This window comes from Tasmannia lanceolata, unplaced genomic scaffold, assembly GCF_043159265.1.
Source record: "Tasmannia lanceolata isolate RefF3 unplaced genomic scaffold, GAP_Taslan_0.1 ptg000007l, whole genome shotgun sequence".
NCBI lineage: Eukaryota > Viridiplantae > Streptophyta > Magnoliopsida > Canellales > Winteraceae > Tasmannia > Tasmannia lanceolata.
This window is the reverse complement of record NW_027518684.1, coordinates 15,119,458-15,132,322: the sequence shown is the minus strand read 5'-3', so window position 1 is coordinate 15,132,322 and position 12,865 is coordinate 15,119,458. Positions and strand designations below refer to the sequence as shown.

The following is a 12,865-nucleotide window of genomic DNA, read 5'->3' as shown; positions in this document are numbered from 1 at the left end:
GTGTTCAAATCGTTCTATCTGCTGGTCCCACACTCGAAAGATACGCATTCTTACAATCTCAACCCTCCGATAGGTTGGCTGCAAATATCAACGGAGCACATAGCTTGGATCATCTGATATAAGAGATTTATTAAAACATGGCCCATCAAGGGTGGGACCAACTGATAAACTGTTGGATCATTAAATAGGTTGCTTACTTGCTTGCAAACTTAGCAGGGGTGGAGCCAGGAATTTACACTTGCGAGGGCCGGACTAATTTACACCGGCTTGCATTGGTCATTGGGGGGCTCATGATATATCTGCCTCTGCCCCTTTTAATAGCAAGAGTGCTCAACTCTATATAGTTTCTCGATTTTTTTTAAAAATTAATTTAGGGAGATGATTTTTTCACCCCGGCTGTAGAATTATGCGCCCCACGTTAATGGAATTGTGGGCGGACTTGAGCGCTTTCTAACGTCAAATCACGTTAAACGGGGGCGCATAATCCTACAGGCGGGGTGAAAAATTCATCTCCCTTAATTTATAGAAGAATAAAATAAACACAACTTACCCTTACAAATAGGTCATTGATTGACATCTAAATTCGAATTAGCCACTTCTAAACACAAGGCCATGGCATGACCTACACTACTATATGCGAAAGCCATTTAGAGGGGCAATTTCACATAAAGCCATTTGGCGGCTCAATTTTGCAGGAGTGAACAGACACGTAGGCTTATCTTTTACCATATTTTGTCTTATTCATTTAATTCATCTAAATGCTTGAGGCAGAGACTCAAGTTGTGTGGCATGAGGGTCTCAAGTGGGTCATAGAAAACCGAAATTAAGCCGGACTGGATATAGCCACCAGTTGGGAGTCTAATTGGACTGTCCCAGGTCCAACTAGATAGTGGCAAAATGTAATCCTAATGGATCATCGTGACCCAGATATAGGAGGATGAAATCCAAATTGGATCTTAACAGTCCTACATAGTGTAGTGGATAATAATACATATTTTCAATGAGAAAAAGTATCTGCACTCTTATGTCTTGGCAATGGAACTCCTGAAAAACTCCTTTTATTAGTTGTCTACAGCTTTTGGAGAAGTGAAACAGCCATTAGCAACTAGTTAAGAATATCTTTTAATCCCAGAGAATGACATCCAATTTAGTCCAAACTATGTAACTGCATCTATAAATTAGCAGGGTTTAGGTGAATGGTTGAGAGATCACCTGAAAAATTTCTACCCTTTTTAAGAGGTTTGTGCAGAAGAGACAAATGCTCGATAACATTGTAATTGCTCAAGACATTGCCACAACCATAAAAGCTAATTGGTTTTTGTGAAGCTCAACATTGGGAAACATAGATAAATCTCATTATGAAGTGGGTCTCAACACCCAACCTTCTTTCCATCCTAATAAAATAACCCCCAAGTACATTGCATCTACAAAATAAAACTTCAGCTGATTCAAAACTTTTATCTTTTTAATCACCCTGTACTGAACTGCATCACTGTAACTACTACACCATTATCCTTACAGCAGACCCTATGGCAAGCAGCTCCTCCTCTCCAACCTTCTTCCAAATCCCGCCCATCAACAATCGGCCTTTGACGGGTGACGAAATCAAATCATTTGGACCCTCGGCCAATCCATCCTCATTCGCCGCATCCCTCATCTTGTTAATGGCACCTACATTCTCCAACAGTTCAATGTCGGGACTTGCTTCTCTCTCGCCAGTACACTCATTCGTTCCTAGCAGGTCTTCATCTTCGATGGACTCTAGATTTCCTCGTTGCTCATCTGCCCTCTCAAGAACAGGAAGAGTCCCTGAATACCCAAACACACAAGGTAATACACCGATTGGACATGGGCTCCATGACTTGACCACAGTCCATTCTCTCCTCTCCATATCACCATCACTTGATGTTTTACTTGTGGTTTTATCCTTTTTACGACGTAGTTTCAGAATCTCCAGTTTCTTTGCCGCTTGATTGATAGAATCCTCTTGTTGCTGAAGGATGCGTCCGAGATCAGTATCAGTAGCGATTTCAATATCTAACGCTTGGTCCAGTGAGCTGAGTGCCACCTTCTTGAGTCCCTCAGCGAGGTACTTTTTCCCTGTCATCTGTGCAAGAAGCCGAGAAGAATCCCATAGATGGTTGTTGCTGGGAGTTAAAACCAGAAGACATTTGCGTAGAAGTTCTGGCAGTGTTGCTTCTAGATTAGCACCTGAATAAAAATTGTCCTTGGATACTATAAGGCCTGAATCCTTTGCTTTTTTCAGACTCCTTAGGAGCCATGAAACCAGAGGAGAGAGGTGTTCAATTTGACGAAGCTCTGCCCGGTACTGCGATGATGGGAGAAGACAATCTCCTGTGTGAGGATCAACAAAGAAAAATATCTCAGACAAGATTCATTGCGAGAGAGCTGCAAGCTCAATGGGTATCACAGATTCCGTTAAGAACAATAGAGATATAATAGTGCTGAAATTTTTTTATAAAGAAGGAATAAGAACTCAAACAATGTAGTAAGTAGCTAAAATGACTTGCAGAAGGGTTATTTCATAAGTATTCACCTAGCAGTCATCACGTATGGTTCAAAAGACAGAAAAAAAAGAAGGGAAAATTACATTTACACCCCCTCTAGTTTCTGACACATCCACCCCTATAGTTTAAAACGTGACAAATACATCCCTGTAGTTTCAATTTGTTTAAGGTAGGCCCCCTCAGCTGAAGGTTCGTCCATAGATTGAAGGGTTAGGATGATCCGATGGAGCTGATTTTTTGGGCACACCATATCTATGTCAGGACCCATCAAATGAACGCTTTGGATCATCCAAACAATGTGGGCCCACATTATTTGGATGATCCAAAGCGTTCATTCGATGGGTCCTGTCATAGATAGGGTGTGCCCAAAAAATCAGCTCCATTGGATCATCCTAACCCTTCAATCTATGGACGAACCTTCAGCTGAGGGGGCAAACCTTAAACAAATTGAAACTACAGGGGTGTATTTGTCACGTTTTAAACTATAGGGGTGGAAGTGGATATGTCAGAAACTAGAGGGGGTGTAAATGTAATTATCCCACAAAAAAAAAAGCATGCTTATTCTCTCTGCAACTCTATGTATTTCTCCTTCGCTCGTCACTCGCTTGCCGCAGAGCCGTTTGACGATCGCCATCTCCACCCTCGGTTCACCAAATTGCCGTCGCTCATCACCTCACTCCGTCCTTAGAAAAAGATAATTATCATGAAAGAAAAGCAGGAAGAGGATGAGAGAGGAAGAAGAAATCGTGTTCAATCAAAAAATGGTGTTCAATTGGGAAAAAAACGTGTTTAATTGGCAAAAAATCGAGTTAAATGGATCAAAATTGGTTTAAATCAAATAAAGTAAATTTCAGTATAAATCGGTAAAAATTCAGGTTAAAACAATCGAAGGGCAAATGTCGAAGGGAGGGTGGTGACACAGAGACTAGGACGGCAAGATGCAAGAAATGCAAGAGGGGGAGATAAGGATGAAAAGTAAACAATGTATTTTTGTCCTTTGAACTGTTGGGCACCCCTACTAGGGGGATACTTTTGAAATTGCCCTTCTGCAGTCATTTTAGCAACTTACAGTAATTACCAAGTCAAAAGCCCAGAACATATACAAGCAGGAGTATTTAAAAAAAAAAATTAAGTCAAATCTGGCATGCGGTACTGGTTAGTGAGAGAGGTCCCAAATAAGACCGGAATTCGCCAAATAACAATGACATGGGTTAGCATTCAAAAAATTCAAAAGAAAAAAAGGCACATGTTTCATTTAGAAGCATCAGAAAAAAAGAGCATAATGCATTTTTTGGGGAGTTGTTATATGATGCACATGCATATAGTTTTCCAAGGGCAGGTTGAAGTATAAGTGACAGCCACTTGTTAAAAGATCAAAACTAAGCCTCCAATTTAAGGCCTTTAAATGGACGATCAGAGAATGAAAAGGCAACAACCTATATTCATCAGGAAAGCCTAGACAAACTGGAGACATTAAATTGCCCAATTTGGTGGATTCTGGTGCATGTTCCATCACAATGCCTAGCATATAAATGGTCTGGATCATTGTAGAAGCACTTCCCACTACACTTACTTCAAACCTAATATATGTGAGGCCTTGCTACCATTAAAAAATAAAAATAAAAATGTGAGGCCTTGCTATGGATGGGCTGCGCGAAATCATATCCTAGCTAACGATTCTCAGCCTCCATTTTATGGCCTTTTAAAAGGAAGATCAGAAAATGAGAAGGTCTGTTTTAGTCAGGAGTGATTCTTCCACTGGAGTGATTCTTCTGCAAGAACATAATTCTCCTTGGAAAGATATGCAGCATATAACAATTCTCATTTGGAACCATCAAGTACAAAAAGAAGGGAAAGGAAAGAACCTATAATAGATTAATAATATTAAATTGGCTCCAGGAAGAGAGAAAATTAGGAAGCCAATAAAGATTTCACCCAAGACATTACGACTCATAAAGAGAAAAGCAGAACAAGCCCAAAAAATAGGAGTTGAAGTGTTACCCATTTCGAGTTTCATGGCTTCCCGAGTCTCAATCATTTTAAGGACTGCCTCGATCATTGTCAGTAACAATGCTGGTTCCTTGCCGGACAATCTGATTATGATGGCTTTCCACTCATCAACTGTACCTACAAGAGTTTTTGAATCACCTGGAACGGCATCGAGTTGAGAACTATCAGAGCCCTCAAGTACCTTAATGGCATCTGAGGAATCAGGTACCTTCTGAAGGAACTCCTCCAACAACACAGTCACTACTTCTGAGGGGGAGACATGGTATAATCGAAGAAGATTCCTTGCAATCTTGGTAATCTGTTTCTTAAAACCTGAGAATGCAGAAAAGAAATCCATCAATAACTGCTAATGTTAGTTAATTCTACAGACGACATGTCTCAGGCATAGTTAGTAAAACTCCGTTTTAAACAGTGTTTTTTAAATAAAAAACACGTTTTATTCGTGTGCCGTTTAATACGCCTTTTAAAACTTTTACATCGTTTTTTTAGGAAAATGTTTTAAACACCTTTAAAATGCGTTTTAAACGTTTTTTTGGCCACCTTTCCAATGTTACCCCCACTAGATTTTGTAAATGACAAAAATTTAACCGCATTTTTTTGCGTTTCCGTTTTTTTACTACGTTTTTTTTTTTGAACCAATACCGTATAAAACTCGAATTTTTCCCGTCCCGTTTTTTTTCCATATCACGTTTTGCCAACTACTCTCAGGCACAGAAAATGACAGGTAATGGGTAAATGCTAGTTTAGAGTGATCAAAACATGTGCAAATGGACTCTAAAAGCTTGAACCAAAGACAGTGGTAGTATGGTGCAAGACATAACAATCTCACCACTGCACTATGAGGAAATCTGCATGCAACAAGCATACAATGAAGAACTATTAAGTAGAAGACCAATTTCTGGATAAATGTTATTGCAACCCCAGGTCTCCAACATGAAGGTAGTTCTATTATCAAAGGCGGAAAATGCAATTTGATCCCCTATAATCTTCTAGATCTGCAGAATAAAGGAAGTTTGATCATATTGAAAACCAAGGACGCCTACCAGAAACACAATGAGAAAAATGTACGACAATCCACAGCAAAAATCCTATAACTTTTAATTTGTTTCTTTACTTGTGTTTCTAACATTTAAGAACTGAGGTGAAAAGATGCAGAAGCTCTTTTGCTACCATTTTGAGAAAACAAAAATAAGTGTAAGCTAAAATAGCAGTCTACCATTAAAAAAATGCAGTCCAAACTAATAGATCAAGAACAAAATGAACATAACATTCAATATCCTACAAAAAATCTACTGCAAATAATCAGCAGGGTATGGAAAAAGGCAGCCAAAACTTCAGCAGCTACATTACAGGCTAAAGACAGAAAAAGGTTGAACTGTCTTCATTGTTCCATCAACTGGTGCTGAGACACAACATTCCAACTTGCTTCTAACTCTGTAGGCCTCCTTTATGTAGAGATACAGGCTTAACAATGTGATACAATAGGATTAAAGCCAAGTTTGCAGCAAAATATAACATAAGCCAAGTCAGACTAGAATGTGAAGAATCCAAAATTTGGGTTGTCATAATTTCAAAAGGCCAAGAATAGAATCTCTTCCAAAAACTTAAATGATCATCTGAACAGATTGGAGACTCTGGAGAATAAGCACTTGGTAAAAACCATAGTAACATGCAATTGTCATGATTGAAAATCACCAGCCCCCTCATGGCTTCATTTTGAGAAGAATATCAGATGTTAACAGAGTTCTGTAACAACATACCGAATTTCTTGATTGCCAAGAATCCAGATTTAGAGGAACGGGGCTTTAGAGCCATCTGTGAGAAAAATCTCTTGCGCCCACAAAGCTTTTCGAAATGGTTCACACCTACACATGACAAAGAAGTTAATGGAAATAAGAGAATGGTAAAGTGAAGCGGATTTGGAGGTATATGGACCAGAGATGTCCAATCGAAAAAGACAACAAAAGGAAAAACATACTAGTACATCATAATTAAAATAATAATAATAATAATTGTTAACTTACCAACTTCTCCAAAAGCTTAAGCTGTTGGAGAAAGGCATTATTTGTCTTTAATACTTTAACACTCCCCCACATGTGTGGCCCACTTGACAAACACTTGGCACATGTGGTCCCACTTTGGGCTGACCATCGCATGTGGATTTTTGCTATCCAGGTTTGAACTTGAGACCTTTGGCTCTGATACCATGTTAACTTACCAACTTCTCCAAAAGCTTAAGCTGTTGGAGAAAGGCATCATTTATCTTTAATACTTTAACAATAATAATAATGATAATAATAATAATAATAATAATAATAATAATAATAATAATAATAATAATAATAGGTTCTATTAGGGCTGTTCATAATGAGTATGGCATGCCATTTTTTATTTTATCCTTGGATAGACTTGCAATCCCATGTTCACATTAACCTTTCTACGAGGATAAAATATTGCCAAAAAAAAAAAAAGGTGAACAGACATCTTTACGAATGTTCTTGGTCAAAGTTAGTTCAGTTTTTTATGTTCCAAGTTGGGCATGTAAGATATCTATGTTACATGCCCAACCACGCCTTTCTTATAACACCGATGATAATAAACATTTACAACAAAAAGGTGCAATGAAAATTATTGATTCCTTGGGACAAGATCTTCGTCGATGCCATTACTGCCCAAAGTAGTAGAAGGTATCCCTCTCATGAGGGAAGGTTGTTGGCAATACTCCTAGTAATCATCATGTTTCAGACTGCCTGACTGAACTAATTAAATCAAAAGAAAAAGGAAATCTTTGCCAAAAAGCCTATTGATATGCCACAGAATAAGTGGTTAAAGAATGAACTCTTAAACTTGGTAAAACCTGAAGATTTATACTTACGCCTTCCCTTGATTTGTGAAGAATCTGCTCGTTGAGCCTGTTTAGCATGCAGATATAAAGCCAACTCATGCATTCTAGACTTGACTTCTTTCTGAATGTTCGGAATTGAATTTCTTTGAGGCTCCCAATAGTAAGATTTAAGCCAATCCAGTGCCTAAAATCATCAAGAATATTCAACCTAACATGAATAAACATTTGTAACATTACCGTAATCTACAATGGTAGAATCATTCAACAAGAAGCCCTAGCAAGCATTCATAATCCACGAGGGAGAAGAATGACTAGCCCATCAAACCCCTCAGTTGGTTACTTTAAACTTCTCTCCATTATTCAGATCAGCAATGATCAATTTGGAAGATCTTTTCCTATCATATGAATGAATTTAAATTTCTCAAAAAAGCATTTTAAAAAAAATACAAGCAATTTTTATATCACGAAACTTCATTTTGTACTATAAGTGAATTTCCAACAATAATATTTTTTTAAAATTTCACGGCCCTTTTCTCAACAAATTTACGGGAAATTTTCTTAACATCCATGTCAGGAGAATTAAAATTAAGGTTATGATTCCCATTCTTAAGGGAGATAGCCATGTTCAATATTCTTGAGATGTGTCTTGATCAGAGTATATTGTATAAAACAAATTTAACAGTTTATCATTGTTCGGTAAAATCCTTGGGTAGACAACATCTGATAAAATTGCATCATGAGAAGAAAGGCAATCCAAATATTTTAAATGTACCAGATACAAATACGATAAGTTTATAATCCAAATATTTTAAATGTACCAGATACAAATATAATAAGTTTATAACTGGTTTATCTAGTTTTGAAGTGAGTGACAGTGTATAGGTTTATCTTTCGAAAGAAAGGTATTCTTGAGGTGACTATCATAAACTTAAGCCTGAGAACATTGGTCATTGCAAGGTTTTGCAGAAAATTAACAACAATACCTACAAGGTGAAGTTGCCCCCAGATTTGTGCATTAGTGGCACCTTTAATATCAAGTACCTTTCTCCATATTATGAGAAACATGAAAGTGAGACCTCGATGGCGAGTTTTTTTTTTTTAAAGAGGGACCAATTGATGCTATAGAACCTCACATTGAGGTCGATGATGTGGTGGATCAGCATGTGCAAAAGTTAAAGCATCCATCCTAAGGTTGTTAAAACCTATGCAAGCAGAGTTAAAGTTGTGCTTGTTCGTAACCCATAAATGGACCAGTAATATGAGTCAAAGAATAGAGGAACTGGGACTGTATGTGAGACAAATTGTGGCACAGATAGGGCCCACTTCAATATAGGACAGCTTGACGTAGACGACTTTAAGTCATAGGGGTAGAATGAGTATTTTCTTTAAATTCCACCTACGTCACATGAGTGAATTAGAATAAAAGAGGACTCTTCACTCCCACGACACTATTCACATTATTGTTCATGACAATTTACATCATTGTTCACAACACTATTCATGTCACTATTCGCGAGGTATTGTAGGGAGCTTTAAGTGAGGGTTTTCAAAGTGTATAGTTTTTACTTAGGTCTTAGAGATTTCTTGGTTCTTTGCTTGTGTGTGTGTGTGTGTGCGCGCGCGCGCGCATGCATAGTTGGAATAAGAAAAAAAAGGAAGCTATGTTTTGTACAAGGTTTTGCTTCCTAGTCCCTCTTTGTGGGGTTTTATTGGAGAGGAAGACTCCAATTTTCAAAGATTTATGGAGTAATTTTCTTCCAGATTTTTGTGGGATTTGATATATGATTGTAGTCAACCAATATTAGATCTATTTTTTACAGAAGATTTCTATCCTTTTGACTAGTTATCCATTGAAAGGTTAGTTGCTGTGATTTTTCTGCAGCAGTTTATCTTTAATTTGATTACAGGTTTGAGGAACATTGTTGACCATAGTAATCAAGAGATATCCATCGACTCTTGGATTGTAATCAAGAGATATCCGCTAACTTTTTATGCCTTGTTTTATACTTAAAAAATTCTTGAATGATTAAAAAAACCACGTATTTATTGAATTAAATGTAAATTTTATTCAGCCTGAATTTTCTGAATTAAATGTAAATTTGATGAATAAATGGTCAATTTCTCATACATTATTTGTAAATGTTGCCAGAAGTTCAAAGGGAAAACTAAACTCAAATACTAATCTAGCAAACACATGCACTTAACCATCCCTCCATGCTTTTTGTTCTGTCTACTATAGAAAAATAAGTATATATAATATACTTGTTTACTAAACAAATAAGTTTTTTCTCCTCCCAAACATTTCCCACATTTTTTTAACATTTATTCTCAAATCCAAACGTAGTAACTATGATTTCGCCTTGGAGCAGTGTCAAAGTCAAAAGAGCCATCATAGTTGAATCTTGTTTTCCTTTACTTGAAAAAAACAATCAACATAATTGTATGAAATTCATCTAGGATGAGTTAATGGTATACCTTCATACTAGCAAGACGAACCAGCGGAAGAGCAGGGAGATCACGATGAGAACACTCTACAAGATGGATCCAGCCAGAGAATTTATCAACACTTGGTCATTTTGAAGTAGACTCAAGATAAAGTAGGTTCATGATTAGGCACTCAAACTAAATAACCAAATCTGCTCACCGTGACGGATATCAATCAACATACGTGGGATACCGATTGTATCAGCTGATTCTGAAATTGAAAGACCTGTTTTCCTACGTGATTTCTCAGCAAAGCCATTCACCAGTCTTCACAAACAGAGTCAAAGAGTATAAGCATAACGGTCTTCTTTCTTGAACAATGGATAAAATAACTTGTTAATGGACAACTGATAAAACAATAACTAGCAAAAATTATGCAAGCTTAGAAATCAAAGGAATCAAATGTAAGCAAATAATTACACTTGAGAAAGATCACTAGCTGGTGCTTCCCATTGGTGGAGGCAATAGGGGCCCCCACAAGCCCCAACGCCTGCACCAATAGAAACAGGCAAAGTACCCATCCCAGAACAAGTGCAAAACACCGAAGCATAGTCGCCGCAGAGTTAAAACTTTACATGGACAACTAGAGAATTGAGTTGCACTTGAGTTGGTCTCAAGTAACATTGACTGGGCCGCACAACAAGAAACTTTGGCCCCATAATTAGAGTGTATGTGCTTTTTCTAAAACAATGCCAAATCTTTGCCAAATCAAATCAAACACTATTTTAAACAGTGGATTGATACAGGTACTATCCATCAAGCAGGTTAGGCCCAAGTTCATCAAATTCTACATTTAATAACACACTTTTGCTTGCTAATGAGCTTATTTGCATCCACACATTAGCAAAATATGGTCTTGTGAACACCACTCAGTGCATATGTAAACCAATAGAACTATCCAAGAAACGTATGTGTTTGGCTTGCATTTTCATAGAAACAGATCTCACCTCATGACAACCATGCAGTACGCCATAGCAAGCATCTCATCTGAGTCCAAAGATTCATTGGAAGGTCCCTGCCTATGCCATGAACCAGATACACCAATATTCTCAACCGAGCATCAAGAAGACTAAAAATCATTACAAACGGAATAAATACTTAAAATTGCTAGTACAAGGAAACACCGATGTCTACAGTGAATTCAAAGAAGCCAGTGATATACTACATTACTACCCACTAGCTTTTAACCATGGGTTTCCAAAGCTGATAAAATACATTGAAACCGATTCATCAATGCCTAAAAATAAAACAAAAAATGAGGGAAGAGAAAAACATGTTTCTGTGTGATTAATCACTGTAAATTTACTCTATCTAGCAGATAAGAATCATATTTTTTCAAAAAAGATATTTATAATTATAATAACAATAATAATAATCCATCCAAAAATAATAACAATAGCAGTTGTCTGAGAAAAATACAATGTGAATTGATATGCTATGAATATAGTTCTAAAGCTGGCATAAATGCATAACATTGCTTGAAGTGATGCATTAACAGCAAAAACTTTAAAAGTACTAAAGTTAAAAAAAAAAAAAAAAAAAAAAAAAACCATGAAAAAATCATTCCAGTATGGCTTGTATTGTAAATTCATATAGCAGTTTATAGACAATAAAATAAAATGCATCCTGTCAATATGAAAAGATCACTCACAGGCTTCAACAACATCACCCAACATAGCAAAACTAAGCAACCCAACTGCTCAAAATCTAAGAACACAACAAAATCAAACAATTACAATATGAATTTTAGAACTATGTGTACCTGAATAAAGGATCCTTCTGCTGAATTTCAATAATCGCCGCCGTAACATCGATTGCAACAGGAAGACATCCTCTGCATCGCCACGTTGATATCTGAAATATTTTTTTTTTTGGGAATGATAAAAAAAATAAGGGTTTATGGTTTAAGTTTTAGGATTAGGGTTTTTTTTCCTGTGTTTAGTATGCTTACTCTTGTGAGAGCGAATGCGATTGAGTGTGGAGAAGATGAAAAGAGGGACTCTCTTACGAAGTTCCATTCAGCCCAGCTTAACCATGGAACTAGCTTGTAGGTTACCGAGAGCTCATCGTCATCCTCCTCGTATAATCCTCCTAATTCTGCCACTGAGGGGCACTCGTTTTCGTCTTCGTATCCTTCTAATTCCGCCATTGAAGGGCAGAGACGGTGCTCTGGAAAAAAAACACAGATTAAAACCCTAAACCCCAACGAGAGAAACAGAGCCTCTCAAAAAACCCTAGAAACGAGGAACTTTTCCCATACGTTTAGGGCGATGATATTTTCGCCCCCCTTTAGGATTATGCGCCCCTCTTATAACGTAAGGTCGAAGCGTTAAGGGAAAATTACCAGTGGGGGACAAACATTAGGCAGAATTATCAACTGGACCCAGGCTTTTCAGAAATTACCAATGGGGGACAAAATCTGTCTTTTCAGTAAAAGCTGGACGAAAATACCCTTTGGCATATAAAACACGTTTTGACTTTGGAAGGGGGTTTTCAAGTCTCTACGATTGGGGTTATTAGGTATCAAAATGAGGTTACCAATTTCAGAACGGGGTTTTCAAGTCCTTGAAAATTGACCGAGAGTTCTGGAGTTTTGGAAGAGGGTTTTCAAGTCTTTAGGAATGGGGTTATCTAGTATAAAAAATAGGGTTACCAATTTCTGAATGGGATTATCAAGTCCTTGAAAATTGGCCGAGGGTATTGGAGTTTTGGAATGGGGTTTTCAAATCTCTAGGATTGGGATTATCAAGTATTAAAATGGGGTTACCAATAACCCCAATCGTAGAGACTTGAAAACCCCATTCTGAAATTGGTAACCCCATTTTGATACCTAATAACCCCAATCGTAGAGACTTGAAAACCTCCTTCCAAAGTCAAAACGTGTTTTATATGCCAAAGGGTATTTTCGTCCAGCTTTTACTGAAAAGACAGATTTTGTCCCCCATTGGTAATTTATGAAAAGCCTGGGTCCAGTTGATAATTCTGCCTAATGTTTGTC

At 37.3% G+C, this 12,865-nt stretch overlaps 1 protein-coding gene across 1 annotated transcript; it reads right to left on the bottom strand.

Annotated features, from left to right (window-relative positions):
• Positions 1–1,146: 1,146 nt before the first annotated feature.
• On the bottom strand, positions 1,147–12,111 carry LOC143882059 (las1-like family protein). The gene is made up of 9 exons (XM_077385456.1): positions 11,819–12,111; positions 11,630–11,721; positions 10,815–10,886; positions 10,028–10,134; positions 9,859–9,914; positions 7,414–7,567; positions 6,299–6,403; positions 4,530–4,850; positions 1,147–2,355 (listed from the first exon to the last, which is right to left on the bottom strand). The coding sequence occupies exons 1-9, from the start codon at positions 12,014–12,016 to the stop codon at positions 1,502–1,504; spliced, it is 1,959 nt and encodes a 652-aa protein (XP_077241571.1). The 5' UTR covers positions 12,017–12,111; the 3' UTR covers positions 1,147–1,501.
• Positions 12,112–12,865: the final 754 nt, after the last annotated feature.